Source organism: Ictalurus furcatus, chromosome 28 (genome assembly GCF_023375685.1).
Source record: "Ictalurus furcatus strain D&B chromosome 28, Billie_1.0, whole genome shotgun sequence".
NCBI lineage: Eukaryota > Metazoa > Chordata > Actinopteri > Siluriformes > Ictaluridae > Ictalurus > Ictalurus furcatus.
Window position 1 is genome coordinate 7,702,826 of NC_071282.1, and position 26,005 is coordinate 7,728,830.

A 26,005-nucleotide genomic window follows, 5' to 3' on the forward strand; every position below is an offset into this window, starting at 1 on the left:
ATACTTATGGGCCTGTATAGACCTTATGTATATTAATTTCACTCTTATCAGGATTTTTTTTTATCACTTGAGTCATAACTGACAGAGTTACTATTTGCTAGCTAGCTGACATTGTCTAATCCATCATGTTAATCAAAGTAAGGTAAATTTAAGTAGCTAATGTAATGTACCAACTGAAAATATACTGGAAAACAGCAGTCAATATTTACACTCAACACATTCTTTTTCTTTTTTTTGAGGGAAAAAAATTGCTGCACTCCATGATTTCCATCTAGCTCTGACACCTGCAGTAAGTTACCCATCTGAATGGAAATGATCAACATACCAGAAAAATTGCAAAGAACTCCTGCTGAGGGTCTGACAGAACAGTTTATCAAATAACAAGACATGGCTTTACTACAGAACTGTCAAGAGCTTCAGGTGCATGTTGAAAAGTGCCTGCGTATTCATGAGACTTGACTGTCATGTCCCAAACTGCCAATCACCTCATTAACCATGCCCTTTTAATTATCATAAAACAACATCTATAAAATGCACTTTTCATAAAGAAAATATTGGGGAAGATATCAAGGCCAACTGAACTTGGAAAATTATTCCCAAAAATTATTTGTGGGGCTGCAACTTAAAATGTAAATTTGGCATATGCTCCATTCAATTACAAAGGAATGGGCAGGGTTAAAACTGTCCTACAGCCAGCCACGAGAGACCTCAGAGACATTTTGGGTTCACTTTTAACCACTGTTTTGAGTCCACCCATATATATAGTCATTGGTCACAATCAACCAGTGAAATTGGCAAATAGGTCTAACCAGAACATGCAACATTAAAAGGCAAAATTTCTTTTTTTACAGCTTAACATTTTTTAGAACTTAACTGGAGTATTTAAAAAAATAATAATACAGAACTAAATGTAAAAAGAAATAAAACAAATTATAATATTAAAAAATATAACAGATATAATAAAAAAAACATTGAAATATTTAATCAAATTAGAAGGACTATTTTTGCTCCTATAAAATTATCAGCCAGTTACAGTTAACACCCAAAATGGCTTTGCTCATCTTTGTAAAATCATTTCAAAATTCTATTATTATTATTAGTAGTAGTAGTAGGAGTAGTAGTAGTAGTAGTAATCAATCAATCAATGAATCAATCAATTATGCAATCAATTAAGTAATCAAACGATAATTAATTACTTTTTTAGCAAGTTCAGTTAATCTTTCTTTCATCTTAATTTCTTTCTATCGATAGCATGAATAATCAAGTTTAGGCATTACAGCCAAACTCAGCAAGAGAAAGGAGTGTACTACTCATGAGAACCACTGGATTAAAAACTGCTGACTATAAAATAATAAACATATGCATACAACTTTTTAATGCATTAAAAATTATGTAAACACAATATGCTATAAACAACACAGTTTCATTAACCCATGTTAAATTACTATAGTCATACAAAGCATTATTTTGTGCTCTGAAATGATGGCATGCTTGGCATAATTATTCTTCTGCATTACCATCCTGCATATGGCCAGCTGTGGGTGTCATGGCATGGTCCTCCATCCCAGATAGGGGGCTTTCCTTCTTCTGGCCCATGCTAATAAAGGGATCTGCAGCTTTGCTGGTTGGGGGTTTGGGATGCTGGTAAATGGGCACTGACCGAGGTCTTTCCTGGTTAGTACAGGTTAGCCCACCAAAAGGCACAAAAGCCACCAACTGGTTCTGAGTCCAGGAAGAAAGTAGATTGATACCAGTGTTTGGATTGCTGAGTGGAGTATTGTGGGTCACAGCATCCCCTGGATTTTTGAGAAGGATTGGAGAAGTGCTCATGGCTCTGGGTGGAGATGGGGGGACGGTAATGAAAAGCTCATCTGTGATTATAGAGGAGGGAGGAACAAGCAATGGAAAAAGCAGATTTGAATGTAAAGACTGGAAGAAAGGTGAGGGCATTTGCCTGTCACACAGGCTCCTCGAACCACCATAGATGGCAGTTAATTGTGGATAATAATTATATAGCCATAAACCAGAGTGCAATAGTAAGACTGCTCAGCTCTACCTTAGGAACAGCCCTGGATGGGTGATTCTTGAGATATGTGTGCTCATTTACACTGCCCTCTGAAAACATGTTGGTCATGTTAACAATCTAACTAGCACTTCTATGTTGTCTAAATAACATATTTAACAATTAATAATGTATACCATATACACACAAAGCAATTGGTTACGTACTTATACTATCCATGACCTACTGCCACAGATGACCTATAGCCAGAAATTAAAGCTTGCAGTTACTAGATGGAGGAATTCTGCATCATCACTACAGTCAAGGTCAACAGCTTGGACTGTCCTAAATTTATGTGAAATACAGGGACAAATGCAGGGACAAATGCAAAATGCAGGAAAGGTTGAGAGAGTGAGTGGAACATGGATAGATCATCACAAAAGAAGAAAGCAACAATCAATATTAAGTGCTATTTACTTTAAGACTATCTGTTCCTTTACCTTTGGTTACCAAAAATCTGGGTGGTCTGCCACCAGTGGTACCAAGCTCTAAATTGTTTAACACATATCAGAAAATGAAAGCTGAAATTCTGATCTATTGTCTCATTCACATTTTGATTTCAAACCTAAATGTATTCAGTGTATAGCAAAAACAAAAGAACTGGCTGTGCTGTTCAAATAATTTTTGGAAGGGACTGTATACAAAATAAACAGAAGAATAATAAAAGAACACTGGATAACTGTAACCTAGGGTCTATGAGATGGTGAAAGTATTTTGAGAAACTCCAGCTACAACAGCAGTGCTGCTTCGAGGGTTTTTGTGACAATAGTAGCTTGAGCAAACTTTCTAGAGGTAAATGATGAGAAAGGGGAAAGCCAAGACCTTTTCACCAGCATGGGCACAGTATCAATAATGCATAAGGTCAGCATTAAGACAGACTTCCTATAGTCTGCAAGATGCAGGAAAATATTGAATGAGTTACCATATATTGCAATAGGGTTATAAGCCTGTGCACTCTTGAAGTGAGGGCAAAAACAGGATATTCCTGACTTTGTAGGGACTTGTGGCAAACAGCAATTATTATTATGAATATCCTATCTCTCCCATCTGTTAACACCTGACTGTGTCTGGTTTTAAGCTACATAAAAAACCTAGTGCATGAGTACAAAGCTAAATGAAGTACAACCCCTTAGAGCTTGACGTTCCTCTGCACATCACTAATACTTGACATTTCAGAGATGGTCCCTTAGTCCTACATGTTGACTTTGTCCTGTCAATCCAGAGGTTGATTGACACTCTTAGAAACTCAAGACACACTTAGTCAATATTGAATTTGATAATTCTATATTAATATTTATTGTCATATTTTATTGTATTTTATTCTTAAGTCAAATTTTATTTGTACATTTGTTACTTTACTTTATTCTTTTTTTCTCACACTATTATTCTTTCAGCAAAAGTATTGAATAGAAAGCCTCACTAACGGTTACACAGTGGTAAAATAGTAAAGTGGTAAACAGTGGTCTCCTTCGTAAGGATGGAATTGGCATGAACACCATGCATTTAATTTGGGGCATCTCACTGTTGGCTCACAGTGGTAAGCCTAGTGTACGGGATGTACAAGAGGTGTGAGGTCACATCATTGACCTCTCTACCATCTTTTAATTGTCTTTTGTTGTCATCTTAATTTTTTCTTTTTATTACATAACTTTTTATTTGATTATTGTTTTATTCAGTGTGTATAGTGCTTTGTAAACCTGTTTTAAAAGTGCTGCATTTTTAAATTAATAATATTGTTACTAGTATCAGAAAACAAACATAATAAAACAAACGCAGTGTTACCTGCAGAGGAGGACACAGTGGAAGTGGCACCAGAGAGATTGGGGCCAAATGGATCCAGAGATAGCAGGTCATTGCTGGTCAGTCTACTAATCAATAGAAGAAGTTGGTGATTAGAAACACTGGAATTTCCTCCTCTAGCTACTCTCATAAGAGATGATTATGTGCTGTACAAATAGCAATCAAAAAATAATTCAATAAGTGATAGAGTCCCTTCCTGTTCGCTTACACTATTATAGGAAACTGCTTGAAGCTTGAATAAGACAAAATAAGTCAACAAATCTTATTCCTGTCCATTTTAAATGTGATATACCCTTACTCCGTATATGACGCTTGCTGTGTTCTGGACCTTCCCAACTCATCACCTGAGGGAGAGAATGCAGTCTAGTTAATAGGAGCAACAAAATTTCCTCCCAGCTGTCCACTTCAAGTCCTCTAAGCCAGTGGTTTTCAAAGTGGGGGCCGCCGGGGAGGCCTCAACAATTTGGTGGGAAAAATAAATAAATACATGATTTTCTCTTTCTCACTCTCAGACAACCACACACACACACACACACACAATCAATTCCGAATGTAATGTAATGTAAAGATGCAAGATGTAATTATTAATAAAAAAAAAGGGGGGATGTATTCAGAAGTCTGTATTTTTAATGTGTTTTAACGATATCTTGCAAAAGGGGGGCCTCGGTCAAATGTTAATGCCATCTGGGGGGCCTTGCCCTGGAAAAGTTTGGGAACCACTGCTCTAAGCCACATACATTTTAATCAAAATATGAGACAGAAAACAAATGTTTCATTAAGTAAATTCTTTTTAAGTAAATTCTTTTTAACTGTACAAAAGGTTTCAGGGTCTACTGCAAACAAAGTGTGGTATAAACTACAGTAGGAATCTGTAACGCTCCATTCACTCCATGAAATATTTATTGCACAAACATCTAACACCATAAACCCAAAACCACTTGCAGTTTTGTTTTTTAAACCACTTACAGTGGATATAAAAAGTCTACGCACCCCTGTTAAAATGGCAAGTTTTTGTGATGAAAAACATTAAACCAAGATAAATCATGTCAGAACTTTTCCCACCCTCAATGTGAAATATAAAAATTATTTTTTTTTAAACAACAACTTAAAAACTACTTATAAAAAGTAAGTGAAAAACAATCAGAAACATTTTAGGGAAAAAATAGAAAAAATAAAAAAGTTAAAATAACCGTGCTGCATAAATGTGCACACCCTTTTATTATTGGGGATGTGGCCGTGTTCAGGAATGACCTAATCACATTCAATCTCAAGTTCAAAAGTAATTATCATACAGCTGTCATCAATGCAATTATTCTGATTAACCCAATATAAAGACCAGCTGTTTCTGTAGGATTTTCTTGACATCTTGGTTTCATCTGACTGCTGAAGCCATGATCTGCAAAGAGCTGACAAAGACTGTACAGGGTCTCACTGTCGAAAGGAATTGATCAGGAGAGGGGTACAAAAAAACTTCCAAGACATTATATGTACCAGGGAACAATGTGAAGGCCATCATCAACAAGTGGAGAAAATGGAGCACCACAGTAACATTACCAAGAACAGGAAGTCCCTCCAAAATTTACAAAAGGAGAAGTGTTACGTTCTCCAATGTGTTTCTATTTGCTCTATGTGCCATTTGTGTGTCTATGTCGGTGGTGGAACGGGTTTCTTTTGTCTCCTCCCCCTTCTCTAGGCCCCACCTACTGTACGCATCATGTTCCAGCTTGTTACTGGATGATCACATCTTGTCCACGCCTGCGCCGGCCCTGTGCGAGAGGATTGGATGGCTGCACATTTCCAGAGGTGTACTTAAGCCTCGTCAGTCTCCATCCTGGGGCAGATCATTGCCGTTGCTTTGTGTGTAGTGAGAAGTGCTTTTCGTGTGTTGATTTCACCTGTGTATGACGTTCTGCCTGTCTTTGACATTGTTTATGCGCTGCCCCGTTATGAACTGGGTGGTACACTTGTGTATACATGTACATATTATTTTGTAAATTAACACACTAATAGTCACCTGTGTAGATAGTGCACTGTTTAGTGCACTGAATTTGGAAGTGTAGGAAGTCGGCACCATTTATGTTGATTTGTTTTCTCCTGGTTTTGAGTTAGTTGGGAGTGAGGGAAGAAGGTGTATTTTTCTTTTCTGTTCTTAAAGTTTTCTTTGTGTACAGTTAGAGGGTATCTTTGTTTATTATTTTGGCTTCTGAAGTGAAACCACTATATATATATTATATATATATGAAAAGGTGAAAATAAAACAAAGCAGCCACAATCCTGGTCTCGCCAACCCTTTTCTTTATTTTATTGTATGTTGTGGCCCGGGTCATAACACAAGAAAAAAAACTTACCAGGGAGGTTGGAAAGCTGCAGGAATATCTAACAAGTACCAATTACAGAGCATGTGACAACAATCTCTCGTATTATTTACTTGTCTCGCTTATGGGGTAGGGTGGGTAGACGGAACCCTTTTCTCACAAAAAAACATCAAGCCCAACTAAATCACTCCAAACCATGTGGCAAAATGTGTTATGGTCTGATGAGACCAATTCCAAAAGTTATAATAATCCCATCATTCCAAAAGGTATTAAAGGTAATAAAGCATGTCACCAGAAGAACACCATACCCATGGTGCAGCATGGTTGTGTTTCTTCAGGCAGAACTGGGGCTTTTATCAGGGTGGTGGGAATCATGAATAGCAACAAATTTCAGTCGATTATAGTGCAAAACCTTCAGGTTTTGTAGTAAGCTGAAGATGAAAAGGAATTGAAAAGGGAGCATGGCAACCCAAAGAATGCACCCAAATTAATAAAGGAATTTTGATCAGTGATTTTGAATGATCTAGCCAGAGCCCAGACATGAATACAACCTAAAATCTATGGGGTGACCTGAAGCAGGCTGTGCACAGGAGATGCCCTTACAATTTGAGAGATCTAGAATGTTTTTGCAAGAAAGAGTGGGACAATATTGCCAAGTCAAGATGTGCCATGTTGATAGACTCTTATATCCAAAAAGACTGAATGGTGTAATAGTGTCTTTCCAATCTTCAACTGCCTAAAAACTACAAAAAAAAACAAACATTTTTGACCAACTAATTAATCTACTTAGTTGTTGATATACTAGATGTTACTTCCATAACAAGCTGTTTGCTAAGGTTGAACTATAGTAGTTATTCCCAAAAGTATCCTACAAAATGCAGCTGTTGAACTTCACCAAACATCTTTATTACTACATGATTCCAAATGTAGCAATAAAGATGTTTGGTGAAATTCAACAGCTGCATTTTGTAGGATATTTTTGGGAAGAACTACTATAGTTCAACCTTAGCAAACAGCTTGTTATGAAGGTAACATCTAGTAGATCAACAACTAAGTAGATTCATTTAACAACACCAAGAATAAATGAAAAATCCTTCTCTGCATGGGAAGACTATGCTCATGGGTCCAAAATGGGTGTTTTTGAGATATATTAGAGGAGAACATGTTTTAGCTTTCTGGAGACCAAGTCCAATTGGGAGTAATGCCCCTTTTTCACTGGCAAGGAAGCTGTATGGTACAGAATTTCTAAGGCACAGTTGGAACTCTGCACCAATGTCAAGTCAAAGCATTGTGGTTCTCCCTGGTGAAGCCATGTACAATGATTCCCCATGAGCCTGGCATGGGATCTCTACCTTATGCTTGTCTCTCTTAGGGCCCTCAACTGAAATGGGTGTCTGTAAAAATGGCCTTTTTGCTAGCACTCAGATCAGCAAAAAGTGTGGGAAAATGGCATGCTTTGGTAATAAGCTTGCCTTGCTTGACAAATGGCCAAGTGATTCTTGGGTGACTCTGTGGCTAAATCTGGGTTTTCTACCCAAAGTCATATCACACAATTTTGTAAACCAATCAACTGACCTTGTAGCATTCCATGAACACATTGTTATGCCAAGTATGCAACCTACAGTATTACTAGACAGAATGGCGGCGTCCGATTGTTCATCTATCACGGGGGATAGATTACTTAGAAGTGTGTGGCATTACTTAGAAATGTGCTGCTGCTACCTGGGCATCACCCAACTCGACAAGTTTACCATCCCAGTTCTTTCAGCATGTCTATCATTTATGAACAGGTTTACAGATATAGTCCAATTAAGGTGATTCTCACTACCCCTGGCAGTTAGGAGGGGTGAAATAGAATGCAAGTTACAAGTGTTTCTATAAACTCCTTATTACCACCAGAGTTTCTTTTCATTCATAACTAGTGCTAAATCAGCAAGTAGTTCCAGGGGGAAAAGCCTGCATGACAGAGGAATTTATTGCAAATAATATGTCAAAAAACACTTCCTGACTTTGCTGGAAGATGTCAGCATGAATGCCTATAAGCCAGAGCCATATCTCCCTGCAGTTCTCGCCTGGTTTCCCACTGAATCTAAGCAGGGTTGAACCTGGCCAGTACCTGGATCGGAGACCTCCTGGGGAAAACTAAGGGTGCTGCTGGAAGTGGTATTAGTGTGGCAAGCAGGGGGTGCTCACCCTGTGGTCTGTCTGGAGCCTAATGCCCCAGTATAGTGACTGGGACACTATACTGTAAAAACAGCACAGTTAAACCGAGATCCTGACTCTCTGTGGTCCTCACTGTGTACTGGTGAAATTCCCCCATTGGCCCTTCTCTATCATGTCCGCCTAATAATCCCCATCTCTGAATTGGCTACATCACTCTCTCCTGTCCACTAATAGCTAGTGTGTGGTGGGCGTTCTGGTGCACTATGGCTTCCGTTGCATCATCCAGGTGGATGCTACACACTAGTGGTGGTTGAGGAGTACCCCCCCCCCCCGCCACCTTCCATACTATGTAAAGTGCTTTGATTGTCTAGAAAAGCACTATATAAATGTAACTGTAACTGTATGTGCACAAAAAGGTATCCTGATCATTCTCACTACCCTTGGCAGTTATCTTCGGTTCACAGAACCACAGTTACACAAGAAACTAATGTGTACTACAAAAAAATTTAGCAAACATATAATTATGTAATTAATCTTGTTCATCTATCTTGTTCATGGGTTCATTGGGTGGAATTTATTTTCTCATGGGATGAGCTAGCTCTGGAAGGCTTGCAAGAGAAATGAAGGAGATGCCAAGAAAATGAATGAAAATGAAAGAGAAATAAAAATGGTGCACGCTTTCCAAAGTCAAACTTTTAGAGTAGTGATAGTGGAATGATGGGAGCAGGAAAAAAAGACTACTCACTGGACTGGTTCCTCCTCATGTGGACCTGGAAATGAAAAGACATTAATTGATGAGAGAAATAAAGAGTTATGAAAATAACAAAGGACATGAAGTATTGTGTTGTCCAAGAGAAAACACACACAAACACGTTTGTCTTATTATGCTTGTGAGAGGCTTCTGTTACACCTTAACATAATCCTAAATTTAACCTCAGTCAGCAAGAGGAAACCTTTTCACACTGGTTTTAAATAAAGATGCTGTTTTGTAATTTTTTTGCTTTGTTGCTGTAAAAGTCAAATGTCCCCAAAAAGTAAAAAAATATTATGTATCTAAACCTTGTGATAATAAGACCAAAAATCGAATAAAATATAACTATAACATTCTGATACAAACAAATCCAAATATATTCAGTTTATCAGTGGTGCAAAAACACAGATTAAATGAAAGGACTGCTAAACAATCAACTGCAATATAATAACCCTACTCATCTGTCTGACGGTATAGAAAGTATAATTCATATTACAGCTTAAAAAAATGTCAACAAAACAGAAACAGTTATAAAAAAATAAAAACTAAGGTGTTAAACCACATAAGAAAGCTGTGGGCATGGACACACACAGAAAAAAACACCTGATCCAATCTCAGAAGCTCTGAGTGACAAATGGGTTCAATGGAGAATATGAGTGAAATGAAGAATGGAAAGAAAAAAATTCCCAATAATTCACAACAACTCTGGAACAGTTAAAATGAGAGCCAAACAGAAGAGAAACAGTAGCTGCGTTTACATGGACAACAATAATCCACTCTTAATCCGATTAAGACCATACTCTAATTAAGAAACTACCATGTAAACAGCAATTTTTACTTACCTTAATCTAATTAAGGTCATAATCGAAGTAAGCAATAATCTAATTAAGACAGGTGGAGTACTCCTGTTTTAGTCGCATTATGGACGTGTAGTAGTGACATGTAAACACCTTAATCACATTATGAACGTCGTGTTGGAGTTTTCACCGCATTTTGCGACAGGACACGATCACACACAGCAGTTTTACGTTTTACGGCGAACAAGAGAGTTCGGCTGTGTCCCAAATCGCATACTTTCCTACTATAGGCCTGTAGTGGGGAAAAATACATGTATCTCAGCTACTATATAGACGGTAACTATGCGATTTGGGACACACCCACCGCTTCAAGCAGTTGTCTATTAGCACGTATAGCATGACAAATAATTAACTGCACTTAAAGCGTTCGTAAAAAAAAATTAATAAAAACACCCAAAACCGTATACGGTACCATAACGAAGACGAACTGTATGTTGATACGTGAAATTCTGGAGGGACGTCGGATGGCGTGGCGCGGTGACGTAATGACGCGGGCTGTTAATCTAATTATGTTCTAAAACATGTAAAACGGGAACATGACAGGAGTATTCTAAAAGCGACTCATGTAAACACCTTAATCACATTATTATCTTACTCAGAGTAAGGTCAATAATTAGATTACTGCTGTCCATGTAAACGTAGTCAGTGAATACAGATCTTTTGGCTGACATGTAAATATTTCATAAGTTAATACTAGCATTTAGTGTGGAATTCTTTGAATTTACTTTCCTTTCTCTTATGCTTAAAATATGTTTTATTCTCTTTATGCCGATTGTTATGTATTGGTTATATACTTGTTAAATGTTGGGTAGGCTTTCACACATTTAGTTAGGCAGGAAGGGAGAAGTTGTGTGACAACGCCGAAACCAAACTCTCCCGTAATTCTCCATCTGAAGAACTTGCAAAGGAAATTAATCTATGGTGAAGATCCTGTCTCCAGGTTTGTCCTTTCACCCTTTTGCATTTGTTATTCTGGTGTAAAAGACAAATTTATGGTGCCTGTGAGCCTGGATCAATCTGGATGACCTGATGACCTGCTGGATGGAATGAGCCATAACCACAGTTGTGCCAGAAGAACAGCCTGGAAAGTGTACAAAGTATACAATATGGATGTGAGAGATATTTATGAAGTATTTTTGCTGGGGCAAAACCAGAGGACAGAATGAAACTGGGTACCCTGTAGGAACTGGGTAGAGCCTGTTCACAGAAACTAAATGAGTCCGTTGAAGATTACAGACAGAGACTGAAAAAGTGTTTTAGGGAACACAGTATGTTAATGGATGAGAGACGGCTCCTCACTTATCCCTCTGATCAGCATGTATCTAGATGACCCTATCAGAAAATCTGTTCTTCAAGGTAAAAAGTAGCTGCTCAAACTCAGAACGAGCACAATGAACTTTCAAATTTGTCTGGCTGCACTACAAGTAGAAGCAGCTGAGAAGGGGAAGTACCGAGTCATGCTAGTATCTGCCTCGCAGCCACGAGATGAGGATGAAGGAAATAGCAATCGAAAGTGGAAAAAACATAGAGGAGAGCTGGAACCTGCCAATGCTGCAAAGAGCCTGGCCAGAGAATGCAGGGAAAAGAAAGCAGCTGAAAGCTGTGCTGCAGCCAGTGTGCCCCCTGCTGACAATATGGTGGAGCACTTCCAGTCTCTTCCTGAAGGCACTCAGTGCCACCTACTGGACTCTAGGCCAACTTCTCAACAGCCAAATTTTTAGAACACCCCTCATTGTAATCTATCTCTGCTGCCCTCAAACAAAAAGAAGATGGCTTGTATTTAACAGTTCTAGTGGGTATTCAAGAAACACAATTTTACTTTCTTGTGCACGTGGGGCACAGATAACCACTGTGGACAATATATATGCATTTCCTCTGACTGAAGAAACAATTCTATCCACAGAAGCTGATGGCACACAATTTTCAATCCCAAAGACTGACTCACTTCCCCTGATCATTGGTCCCAGCACAACGCATACCCATTTTTTGCAAGGCAAAGTCATTGGTAATGTTTGAGAAATGGACATTGCTAATTGACATTGCTGAATCCATTGATTTCCCAAAGAACAAACGACCCTCATTGTAGCGCAGAAATGTGGAAACAGAAGCTCCTGTGTTCCATGATCATCTAATCTGGACTAAATCTAAGAATGAAACAGAACTTCTTCAAATGGAAACAGTTAAGCTCAAAGTCAATGCACCTCCATTTTCAGGACAGTACCCCATCAACTCAGAAGTCAAAAAAGGGGTGCTGGCCATCGTCAGTGAGCTCGAAGTGAATGGCATTCAGAAAAAGTCAGTAAGTGCAATATATCTGGACACACCTGCTACAAGGGCTACATAACTCTCCAACTCTGTACCATCAGGCATTGAGGAAACATTTAATGGAGATCATAAACTGTCTCAGCTACAAGACCTTGCAATATGTTGATGACCTATTGGTTGCTTCAGGAACAGAGGAACAAAACAAAAAGTATGTTCAAACACTTTTGGTCTTCCTTGCAAGAAAGGGACACAAAGCCAGCAGGAGAAAAGCTTAACTGGTCAAACAGGAAGTGGTGTATCTGGGACAAAAGCTGACACCAAGACACAGAGATGCTACATGAGTAAAGCACTGCGAGTCAAAACACTCCACTCTCTACATAGGTGAAAGCTTTCTTTTCTGGGTTCAACCGACACTGGGTTGAATACGCATTTCACTCCACACCACTCTACCACCTACTTAAAGTTGACCCAAAATCCAGTGAAACATTAACTTGGACAGAAGAAGCCAAGGAAGCATTTCAGGTGATAAAAAGATAAAAATGGATATGAAACATTGACTCTGATCACTGAGAAAGCACCTGCAAGCAACATTGCCATTAAGCTCTCTGACCCTGAACCTATGGATCATGACAAGCATGACTGCTGTGAATTTGTGCAGCGCCTAAGGGAGGAAGATGAGAAAATGAGCACAGTCCCACTACAAGACACTTATCTGTAGAGAAGGAATGACTGGATGGGCAGTCACCACAGCTGATAATGTTGTCCTCTCTTGAAAGCTCCCAGCAAATATTTCCATTGAACATTTTTCTTCCCAGCTTTCACAATGTTTCTGCCTCAACTGCTTCAAAATGGCTTTTCTTCCATAGACAGCTCTATGATCTTTATGTTGTTTTATCCTTTTTAATAGCAAATGCAGTCTTTACATGTGGAAACAAGGACTCAAACCAAGAGCAGATATTCAAAGCTATTAATTGTTCAATCAATCAATCTAACAGGGTACACTTGGGCAACAAAAAACACCTGTCAATCACATGTTCCTATATTTTTGATCAGTTGAAAAATGGCTGCGTTCAAACAAAAAAGGTGCCATGTTCTAAGTTGCTTAACACATCTAGATGTGAAATGTATCAGGAAATGAAAAATTAAATTCTGATTTATCAACTCATTCATCTTTTGTTCTCAAACTGAAATGTCTTCAATGTATAGCAAAAAAAAAGGCCTTCCAATAATTGGAATTGGACTTTATATTGGGTAGGCTTTCACACATTTAGTTACATGGGAAGAGAGACAAATTGCGTGACAAGGCCGAAACCAAACTCTCACTACACTCCTGTATTTCTCCACATCCATCTACTGTGAAGGAGCAGTGGTGGTTCATTGGTTAAGGCTCTGGGTTACTGATCAGAAGGTTGGGTTTCAAACCCTAGCACCTCCAATCTGCCACTGTTGGGCCCTTGAGCCCTTAACCTTCTCTGCTCCATATCATGGCTGACCCTGCGATCTGACCCCAACTTCCTAACAAACTGGGATATGCGAAGAAAAGAATTGCACTGTGCTTTATTTGACAAATAAAGGCTTCTTCTAAGATCCTGTCTTTATATTTAGCCTTCCACCCTTTGCATTTGACAGAAGTGTTATTTTGGTGTAAAAGGCAACAGGACATTTAGGCATTTAGGACATGAACAAAACCAATACTTTAGGTTGGCAAAAAGAAAAAGTTGACCCCTGCAAGATGCATGTTAGTGTTTACTGTATACAGCAAACACAGTAAGCAGGGAAGGTCTCAAACAAAAATAGCCGTGTCTAAACAAGCTTACTGAATACATATGCACCTAGATACATGTGAAGAGGAGACATATGCATTCATTTGCTATTCTAAAGGAGTAAAAGCGTGTGAGAGGAAAATTTAAATGCTTTAATATACATAAAAACCTAAAAATAAGAAGAGAGGGAACTGTAGTTGGATTGGATACCATATCTTATTTATAACCCCAATTCTGAAAAAGTATGGAAAATGCAAAAAAAAAAAAAAAAAATTGAAAATTCAAATGACCCTGTACTATATGGAAAACACATTATTAACACATTATTTGATGTTTTACTTTGTGAATTAAATTTATTTGTGAAAATATACACTCATTTCCAAATCTGATTACTGCAACACATTCCAAAAAAGTTGGGAAAGTCGACTGTTTACCACTGTGTAACATCACCTTTTTTTAAATAACACTTATTAAGCGTTTGGACACTGAAGACACCAGTTGGTTAAGTTTAGCAAGTGGAATTTTCCCCCATTCATCCGTTATGTATTTCTTCAACTGCACAGGGCCTTCGTTGCCTTATTTTGCACTTCATAATGTGCCACACATTTTCAATCAGAGACAGGTCAGGACTGCAGGCAAGCCATGCTAACACCCACGCTCTGCTTACGCAACCATGCGCTTGTAATCCAGGCAGAATGTGGATTGGAGTTGTCATGCTCTGGATGGCAGCATATGTTGCTCCAAAATGTGTACATATCTTTCTGAATTAATGGTTCCCTCACAGATGAACACTTCTGGACAGTGTTGATGTATGGCTTCTGCTTTGCATAGTAAAGCCTTAACTTGCACCTGTGGATGCAGTGGCAAATGGTGTTATCTGACAAAGGTTTACCAAAGTATTACCGAGCCCATGTCAGGATATCCATTACATACCCATGATGGTTTTTAAGACATTGAAGTCTGAGGGATCGAATATCATATGTATTCAGAAGTGGTTTTCGGCCTTGGCCTTTACACACCGAGATTTGACCGGATTCCTTGAATCTTTTAATTACATTGTGCACTGTAGAAGGTGAAATGCCCAAAATCCTACCGATTTGTCTTTGGGGAATGTTGTTCTCAAAATGTTGGATTATTCACTGACACTGACTGTTGGCAGATTGGCATACCTCGGCCCATCCTTGCTGTTGAAGGACTAGGCCATTTTTAGAGGCTCCTTATATACTATGATTAGACGATTGCCTCACCTATTTCACATCACCTTCTTATTTCAACTTGTCACATCACTATTAGTCCTAAATTGCCCCTGTCCCACTTTTTTGGAACATCTTACATGCATCGATTTCAAATTTACCTTCAAAAAACTATGCAGTTAATTAGGTAAAACATCAAATACCTTGTCTTTATACAATTGTTGTTTAAATACAAGTCAAAGTACATTTACAAATCACTCCTCTTTGTTTTCATTAGCATTTTTCATTACAAATGTCTACATACAGTCATGTGAAAAAATAAGTACACCCCATGGAAATGGTTTGTGTTTATTTATTTTCACATATTTGGACAAGCAAACCTTTTATCCTCTTTGAAACAGTGACTACGTTTACATGGACAGCATTAATCTAATTATTGACCTTATTCTGAGTAAGACAATATTTTGATTAAGGTTTTTCATGAGACTTTACATGAGTCACTTTTAGAATACTCCTTTCATGTTCCTGTTGTACATGTTATAGAACAGAGATCGATTAACAGCACACGTCATTACATTCCCTCTAGAATTTCAGGTATCGACATACAGTTTGTCTTCGTTATGGTACCATATATACAGTTTTGGGTGTTTTTATTTAAAATTTGTACGAACACTTCAAGTGCGGTTAATTATTTGTCATGCTGTACTTGCAAATAGTCGACCGCTTGAAGCCGTGGGCTGCGTCCCAAACCGCGTACTTACCTACTATATAGTAGCCGAGATACATGCACTTTGCCTACTATAGGCCTATAGTAGGTAAGTACACGGTTTCGGATGCAGCCCAGCTCTCTTGTTTGCTGTAAAACAGTTGAGCACTGCCGTGTGTGATCGTGTCCTGTCACAAAATGTGGTGAAAACTCTCACATGACGTTAATAATGTGATTAAAGTGTGTACATGTCTGTAATACACGTAGATAATGCGACTAAAACAGGAATACTCCACATGTCTTAATTCGATTTGTATTTACTTCGAGTATGACCTTAATCAGATTAAGGTAATTAAAAATTGCTGTTTACATGGTAGCTTCTTAGTCAGAGTATTGTCTTAATCAGGTTAATATTGGATTATTGTTGTCCATGTAAACACACTGAGTGTCTATTAATAAAGTTGATACACTCTACCAAATGACACATACAATTGACATTCTCTAGTAATTTTCACAATTTAAATGCACAAAAAAACATATTAGACACATGGAAAAAGTAAGTACACCCCTACATTTATCACACCTTCAAATCCATAAAATTAGAATCAGGTGTTCAAGATTAGGTGCCAGTGATTAGAACCTGCTTAGGGAGTGCAGGTGGAACCTGTCTCATTTATACCTCTCACATCTATCAAAAATTCATTGCAGGACCTGCTAGTAAGTCTTGCAAAGTGCATGCTTCTACAATCAGAAAGAGACTGCACAAATTTGACTTCCATGGAAGGTGTACCAGGAAAAAACTACAGTGTTTGTCAGTGAGTAAATTGAGCAAAGACCAGGTGTTTTGGAATAATGTGCTCTGGACAGACAAATCAAAGACAGGAGTTGTTTGGCCACAGTAACAGCAGACATGTTTTGCGCTGACCAAACACAGCTTTTCAGGAGAAGCACCTCATACCAACTGTGAAGAACCTATGGTGGAAATATTATGGCTTAGGGTTGCTTCACTTTCTCACAGACTGGACAGCTCGCATTCATTGATACAACTATGAATTCTCCATCACATCAAAGAGTTCTTGAAGATAATGTGAGGCCATCTGTACGAAAGTTTAAATTGAACCGAAAGTGGACCTTTCAACAGGATAATGATCCTAAACACGCTAGCAAATCCTGCAAGGAATGGCTCAAAAAGAAGAAATGGAGGGTTATGAAATGGCCTAGTCGAAGCCCAGATTTGACATTGAAATGCTGTGGTTGGGTTTGAAACAGGTAGTACATGCAAGAAAACCCTCAAACATCTTGCAACTGAAAGAATATTGCATGGAAAAGTGGTCAAAAATTCCAACAAGCCTGGTGGACAATTAGGCAAAACGCCTACATGAAGGTGGCAATACTAGCTTCTGATGCCAAGGGTTTACTTACTTTTTCCATAGAATATCACATCTATTAATATTTCTGTTGAATAAGTGATTGAAAAAGCTATTTTTCCTGGTGGTTTTGTTCAATTACATCAGCTTTATTAATAGGTACTGTTTCAAAGATGATCAAATGTTTGCTTGTCCAAATATGTTAAAACAGACAACAATTTCCCTGGGGTGTACTTATTTTATCACATGACTATATATGCTGTGAGTAAAAGGGAAACCTCTATTACTACAAAAAACTCATGATGTCAAACCACATCTATAACATCAGGCATGAAAACTTTGTAAGTACATTTCTAAGAGCTACTTATCAGGTGGTAGTATGAAGAGAGATAATAGTAATGTACTGCCCTCTATTGGCAGTAAAGTCAACAGAGGATGGAGGGCCATAGAGATGATGAGGGAGAGTATGAGTGAAAGAGAGTGGAGTGGGGCTGAACGGTCAATAATGGGATGAATGGAAGCTACACGTGATGTATGTTTTTCTTTGTGGTTCATACCTGTAACTACCCATGTTTGTTTTTACATACTCCTGTATTTCTGTGCATGTGTGCATGTGTGTATGTCTTACTGTAGCAGAGGGGGAAAGGGTTATGTTTCCAATTGAAGCCTTCAGCTCGTCAATGGTTGCTTTGTGCTGCTGTGTGCCACTATTGGGTTGCACGGGTTTGATTTCCACATGAAATTTTCTGCGCTCATCTTCTTCATCTGAATCACTGGATGAAGAGTTGTTTTCTTTGGTATGTAGATGGAATCATTAAGGAATCATGCCGGATATATGTTTGTGTATATAGTGCCTGTTTATTAGGTACAAATAGTTTGGCTGGTCAGATATTATTTGGGTGGTGACCCATTTTTTGCACAACAGTGACACCAAACTTGTAGTAGCATTTTAGTAAGTACAAGTTTACCAGGAAGAGCAGCATTGCTATAAGCACAGTGGACACTTACTGGTCACTTTATTAGACACATTTACCTTGTTACTCCAGCATGTATGTGTACAGTTAGAAACCTTAGCTCATTTTTATATGCACGATTTGTGTTAATAATTTTTTAGCCATTCATCAGAGCTTCAACAGAACAGATGTTTATATTTTTGGTTGGTGGAGAAACAATGAGGTGTTTAAAAATCCCATCAACACTGCTGCATCTCAACACCCACAAAGCATGCCACCATGTCAGTGTGTCTGCAGTCCTGACAATGATCCACTACCCAGTATTATCTGGTCAGTGATGGTCCCTGTCCACTAATGTACAGTCCCTTCTGAAAGTATCTGAACAACAAAAGCAATTCTATTGTTTTCACTATACAATTAAGACATTTGGGTTAGAAATCAATAGATGAAAAGGTGAATTTCAGATTTCATTTCCTCATCTAGATCATTTAGATATGTTAAACAACTTAGAACATGGCACCTTTTGTTTGAATCCACACACTTTTTCAAGTGATCAAAAATACGAAACATGTGACTGATAGGTGTTTCTTGCTGGCAAGGTGTCCCCTGTGTAAACTGATTGTTTAAACTTTAAAGAATCAATAGCTCTGAATGTCTGCATTTGTTGTTAAACAGGACTAACCAACATGAAGACCAGAGAGCTGTCTATGGGAGAAAAGCAAGCCATGAGTAAAGAGGGAAAATCTATCAGAGCCATTGCACAAGCATTAGGCATAACCAATATAACAATTTGGAATGTCCCGAAAAAGTAAGAAACCACTGGTGTACTAACAACCAGACATGGAACAGGTCGACCATGAAAACAGCAGTCAGTGATATCACCAACAACTTTCACAGGGTAGATGTATCACATGTATGTATCAGATGCATCACAATCCACCATTCGAAGAAGACTTCAAGTACAGAAATATAGAGGCCATACCACAAGATGCCAACCACTCATTAGAGTGACACAACAAAGGACTTCATCAGGAGGAAAAAGTGGAAGGTTTTAGACTGGCCAATGTCAATCACCAGACCTTAACCCAGCTGAGCATGCACTTCACTTCCTGAAGACTAGACTGAAGGGAAAAACCCCCACAAAACACACAACAACTGAAAGAAGTTGTAGTACAAGCCTGGCAAAGCAACACAAAAGAAAAATGCAACAGTTTGGTAAGTGGGTCACAAGTTTGATGCAATTATTGCAAGCAAGGTATATGCAAACAAATATTAAGTATTACAGTATTAGTATTAAAATAATTAAGTATTATAACTAAATATCAAGTGTTATTTACTACAAGACTATCCTATTCTTCTGCACACAAATTGGGTGATCTACCACTAAAGGTGCCAATTTTTAAGTTGTTTAACACATCTAGATGTAAATATCAACAAATGAAAGCTTAAATTCTGATCTATTATCTCATTCATCTTTTGATCTCAAACCCACATGTCATCAATATATAGCGAAAAAAAAATAGAATTGGCCTTGCTGTTCCAATACTTTCAGAGGGGAGAGCATAACCAAAGGTGACCTAGGTGTACCTGATAACAGACAATGAACCTTGAGGTGGATGGTCTAAAGCAAAAGACCACATCAAGTTAAACTTCTGTCAGCAAAGAACAGATAGCTGAGGCTGCAGTGGGCACAGGCTCACTAAAACTGTACAGTTGAAGACTGGAAAAATGTAGCCTGGTGTGATGAATCTTGCTTTCTCCTGGGGCACTCAGATGGTAGGGTCAGAATATGGCACCAACAGCATGAATCCATGGATCCAACCTGCCTTGTGTCAATAGTCCAGGCAGGTGTAGGTGGTGTAATGATGTGGGGAATGGTTGCTCAGCATATTTGGGCCCGTTAATACGAATCAATTAGCAATTGAATGTCACAGCCTATCTGAGTATTGTTGCTAACCATGTGCATCCCTACATGACCACAATTTACCCATCTTTTAATGGCTACATGCAGCATGATAATGCACCATGTCACAAAACAAAAGTCGTCATAAACCGGTTTCATGAACATGTTCTTCAGTGGACTTCCCAGTTACTGGATCTGAATCCCAAAAAGCAAAATGCACCTGAAAAATCTGCAGGAATTGTGTGATGCAATGATGTCAACATGGACCATAATGTCAAAGGAATGTTTCCAACATTTCATGAATCCATTTTTGTTTGGAATCCATGCCATTAAGAACTCAGGGCAAAGGGATGCCCTACACTTGTTATCATAGTGTTCCTAATAAAGTGCTCCATGAATGCATGTAGACACAAATAATTAACAACAAACAAATAATTACATATTAAGTGACACATACAGTACACTTTTTAGAAGCTAAAAGTAACAGAAACATGCATGTTTCCTAGATAAAGCTTCAGACTGATTCCACAAAACTGAATGTTTTCAAGGCTGTAACATATTTTGAACTACTCCCTTATAGTCCTATATATCCGCTAATGGAAAAGCGTCACAATAACATATTAACACACATACATTCCAAAATTAAATGTTACAAGCAAATATTAAGTGTTATTTACTTTAATTTACTTGAAGATTTATCTGTTCCTATACTTTTGCTCGCTTAAAAATTGGGTGGTCTGATGAAAAATGTTCAGTTTTATATTGTTTAACACATCTAGGTGTAAATACCAGGAAATAAAAGTTGAAGTCCTAAACTCTCGTATCATATCCATCTTTTGATCTCAAACCTAAATTTCTTTGGTGTATAGCAAACAAATTAATTGGCCTTGCCTTTCCAATTATTTTTGGAGGAGACTGTAACTATAAGTAATCAGTATGACCAAATCAGTATAATTTTAAAACTAAGTAGACAAGCTAATTTGGCAGACAACCATGGATAAAGGATATCGTTTTCACTGAATTCCGGTCTGATACAGAAACCCTCTTCATCCACCTGAGGCACATTCTAGGACAAAAGAGTGCAGGTTAAACACTATATTAGTTACTTTTTTTCCTCCCACACATATTTAATTTATTATTATATAGACAATTTTGCAACAATTGCTCATAACTTACAGCATTTTGAAAATCTATGGGTCCATAGATATCTGAGGGAGCTCCATTGGCTGTGTTCTGTACAAAATATAAGAATGTAAAATTCTGTTTAAATTCATGCAGTCGTACATTACAAGAATTGTTCAGCTTAATATCTAAAAAAAAAAATTGAGCTGATATAAATTTTTAAGGAAAAGTCTACTACATGCACCATTCCTCTAAATTTGTTCTAATGTTTTATTTTTTCTCTGTATTTATTCATTTTATATTACTCATAGCCCCACATTTACACATTTTATCTTTTACAACCTGAAATGTTTTAATTAAGTGTAGATGTTAATACAAAATGGCAAAGGAAACCACTCAAAACAGTCAGTAGAATTTAGGCCCTGCTTCACAAATATCTGAAAAAGAAAAAAAAAAAAGGAATACTCACAGTATTTTCGACTTCTGTAGATTCACTGAGTTAAAAGAAAAAGTAATTATAATTACAAATCACTTAAACAATAAATGAATTCTAGTATTACATAAAACAAAAACAGTAAATTCATATAGCCAAACTATTAAATTAAAAAATGCAATAAATTATTTTGGGAGGTAATAGACTGCAATACACAGCAAAAAAAGAGTAGTTCTCATTTACGTGGAATCTGTATCCTTGTCTTTTCTTCGCCCTGGAATGGCAAAGGCCTTCCTCTTTCTAGATTTAGCACCTAGATACACAAATTTAGTGATGTCATGCAGTGCAATTTCAAGACACCTTCTGACAAACAACAATATACACAAACAGATGGGTGACAAAATAAAGGAAAAAGGTGCCTCTGTTATGCTGTATAAGACGTTTTGTTGGTGTGGTTTAATTCCACGTGTCTCCTCAGAGGTAAGGATCATTGCAAATCAATACAAAATGATTCCAGCTGAACACCTTTATCCTATGATGACACATATGTATGCAGATGAGAGTGCTCTCTTATATATAATATTATATATAAAAGTGATATTTTCTTTAAGAATATCTGTTCCTATACTTTTGCTCACATAAAAATTGGGTGGTCTGCCACCAAATGTTCTATGTTGTTCAACACATTCAAATGTAAACATCAGAAAATAAAAAGCTGAAATTCTGATCTATTGTCTCAAATTCATTGTTTGATATCAAATACGTGTGTAGAATTTCAGCTTTTATTTCCTGGTATTTATATGTAGATGTGTTAAACGACATAGAACATAGCACAGTTGTATCAGACCACACAATTTTTAGGAGAGCAAAAATACTGTAACATGTGACTGACAGGTGTTTTGTTGTTACCCAGGTGTGTCCTGTAAGATTGACTGTTTAAACAATACATAGCTCTGAACATCTACTCTTGGTTTTTGCCTTCAGTTTCACCTGTGAAGACTGTATTTGTTGTTAAAAAGGATAAGCCAAAATGAACATCAGAGAGCTGTCTATGAGAGAAAAGCAAGCCATTTTGAAGTTAAGAAAAGAAGGAAAACCAATCAGAGGCACTGCACAAACACTGGGCATAGCCGATACAAAAATTTGGAATGTCCTGAAAAACAAAGAAGCCACTGGTGTACTGAGCAACAGACACCAAATGGGGTTGCCAAAGATAACAGCAGTTGATAATGTAAACACTGTGAGAGCTGTGAAGAAAAACCCCAAAACAACAGTCAGTGACATCAACAACAATCTCCACAGGGTAGGGGTGAAGGTATCACAATCCACCATTTGAAGAAGACTTCAAGATCAGAAATATAGAGGCCATACCACAAGATGCAAACCACTCACATACAGTAAGAACCAGAAAGCCAGATTGGAATTCACAAAGAAATACAGAGATGAAAACGAAACACAAAAATTCCACAAAAGTTCTGGAGTAAAGGTTAACCTCAAGCAAAGGGATAGAAAGGATCTGCTCATGATCCAAAACATACAAGCTCATATCTGAAACATGGTGGAGGTAGTATTATGGCTTAGGCTTGTATGGCTGCTTCTGGAATGGGATCACTATTTTTTATTGATGATGTAACTCGTGATGGTAACAGCAGAATGAATTCAGAAGTTTACAGGAATCTTCTGAGTAAGAGAGAAATGCATCCAAATTAATTGGGATGATCATTCTCTATGCAACAAGACAATGATCCAAAACACACTGCCAACTCATCAAAGGACTTTATTGGGGGAAAAAGTGGAATGTTTTAGACTGGCCAAGTCAATCACCAGACCTTAAACCAACTGAGCATGCATTTCACCTCCTGAAGAGGACACTGAAGGGAGAAACCACCCTAAACAAACATCAACTGAAAGAGGCTGCGGAAATAGCCTGCAAAAAGAAACTAGTTTGGTGATGTCAATGACATGCAGCTATTGCAAGCAAGAGATATGCAACCAAATATTAAGTGTTTTAAAAAAAAAAAAATTTTGTTTACTTTCCGTCAACAATTATCTGTTCCTATACTTTTGCTCGTCTAATTGGATGGTCTGATACAAAAGGTTCTATGTTTTATGTTGTTTAAACACACTTAGATGTAAATACCAGGAACTAGCTGAAATCCTAAACTCTTGTCTCATATCGATCTTTTGATCTCAAACCCAAATGTATTTGAGGTATAGCACAAACAAATGAATTGGCCTGGCCATTCCAATAGTTTCAAAGGGGACTGTATACACACAAACTCTCACTGGTGACTTTAACAAGAACACCTGTACACCTGCTCATTACAAAACAAACCTGCTCATTATAAAACAAAGGATGTATAGCCACCAGAATAGTGGCTGACCCTGCATATCCATCCTATAAACTCTTTGTGATATACCAAAGTGTCTAGGCGAATTCCACCAGATTCTGGAACAGCTTCTTTCCACAAGCTATCACGACCCTCAATAATAAGCCATCTGCTAACCACCTCCCTCTGAATTAATGGACACACCTCCACCACACACTACCCACTTTAACTACTAACCACCCTATCCCCTATTCTTCTTCCCTGTCAATGCTACACCTATCTCACATATGCCTACTCAGGAATGTCACTATATGTACTGCCCAACTACACCAGTATTACTTGTCAGTTACTGCTTGAGTCATTTCATTTGTATAACTCAGGGGCATCTATGCTTTTCGTGGTGATAATCACCACACACCACATCACTATGCTGTGTGCTGTAGTTAATGTCTTGTGTTGTATTTATTGTGTTGTCCCCTTTGTTCGTATTTGTTTTGTCCTCATAATTGTATTCCTTGTACTGTATATTGTGTACTGCCATTTTCTGTCCCTTAATTTTTGCACTGTATTGTTGATTGTGTACACTGCTGTCTGTGACTTCTGTAATGTTGCACCAAGGCCTTGGAGAATGTTATTTCATTCTCCTGTATACTTGTATTTGGCAGTGAAACACTCTAATCTCTAATGTGTCAAAATCAAGACCAAAATCAAATCATGCTCAAATCTAAAATAATTCAGCCATATGTTCTAAAGAATTATGTTCGGTGTGGTGAGGCAATGTATAAAAAAAACTAAAAACACATGATCGTTTTAAGGTGCAATCTTCCTTCAAACCACCTTACCATATTAATGAGATTGCCATAAAATACCTTTATAACAGTTCCACTGAAAATAATTAAAATTCTGTGTTCATAACAGGGGAAAAATACACCTTACATCTTGTTAATATACTTTTCCTCTTAATGTAGTAAACCTCCAGCAGGCTACCTCAGTGGCTCTCATATGTCTATGCTACATCTTTCTTGTACAGGTGCATCTGAAAAAATTAGAATATAGTGGAAAATTAAATTTTTTCCCATAATTTAATTCAAAAAGTGGAACTTTCATATATTCTAGATTCATTACACATAAAGTGAAATATTTCAAGTGCTTTTTGCAGTGGGGGCATAGCAGTTAAGGCTCTGGGTTACTGATCGGAAGGTCAGGGGTTCAAGTCCCTGCGCTGCCAGGCTGCCACTGTTGGGCCCTCGAGCAAGGCCCTTAACCCTCTGTGCTCCAGGGGCGCTGTATCACAGCTGACCCTGCGCTCTGACCCCAACTTCCTAACATGCTGGGGTATGCGAAGAAAGGAATTTCACTGTGCTGAAATGTATATGTGATTAATAAAGACTCATTATCATTATTGATGATTGCAGCTTACAGCTCATGGAAATAAAAATCCAGTATCTCAAAATATTACAATAAAGAATTTATAGTAGAGAAATGTCAACTGGAGAAAACCTATAATCAGCTAATTAATTCAAAAGACCTGCAAAGGTTTCCTGAGTCTTTAATCTCTCAGACTGGTTCAGTACACACAACCACAATAAATTTTCAGATGAAAGTAAATTTTGCATTTCATTTGGAAATCAAGGTCCCAGAGACTGGAGGAAGAGTGGAGAGGCACAGAATCCAAGTTGTCCAGTGGGAAGTTTCCAGTCGGTGATCATTTGGGGTGCCATGTCTTCTGCTGTTGTTGGTCCACTTTGTTTTCTCAATTCAAGAGTCATTGCAGCATCTACCAGGAGATTTTAGAGCACTTCATGCTTCCATCTGCTGACAAGATTTATGGAGATGCTGATTTCCTTTTCCAGCAGGACTTGGCACCTGCCCACAGTGCCAAAACTACTAGTATCTGACCATGGTATTACTGTGCTTGATTGACCAGCTAACTTGCTTGACTGTTGTACTGACATGTATTGTCAAGAGGAAAATGAGAGACACCAGACCCAACAATACAGATGAGCTGAAGGCCACTATCAA

At 37.9% G+C, this 26,005-nt stretch overlaps 1 protein-coding gene across 5 annotated transcripts in view; it reads right to left on the bottom strand.

The window, feature by feature from the left end:
* Positions 1-26,005, bottom strand: part of fcho2 (FCH and mu domain containing endocytic adaptor 2) — a 136,531-nt gene that overhangs the window by 21,302 nt on the left and 89,224 nt on the right. For 3 of the 5 annotated variants that reach the window (XM_053618399.1, XM_053618397.1, XM_053618395.1), the window contains 9 exons: positions 21,897-21,966; positions 21,690-21,714; positions 21,275-21,331; positions 21,104-21,164; positions 17,871-18,040; positions 9,086-9,110; positions 4,161-4,206; positions 3,845-3,930; positions 1,518-1,871 (listed from right to left, as the gene is read on the bottom strand). In XM_053618399.1, coding sequence (XP_053474374.1) covers positions 1,518-1,871; positions 3,845-3,930; positions 4,161-4,206; positions 9,086-9,110; positions 17,871-18,040; positions 21,104-21,164; positions 21,275-21,331; positions 21,690-21,714; positions 21,897-21,966 — 894 coding nt within the window. The remainder of the gene's footprint in view (positions 1-1,517; positions 1,872-3,844; positions 3,931-4,160; positions 4,207-9,085; positions 9,111-17,870; positions 18,041-21,103; positions 21,165-21,274; positions 21,332-21,689; positions 21,715-21,896; positions 21,967-26,005) is intronic. The other 2 variants (XM_053618396.1, XM_053618398.1) reach the window with 2 other exon arrangements.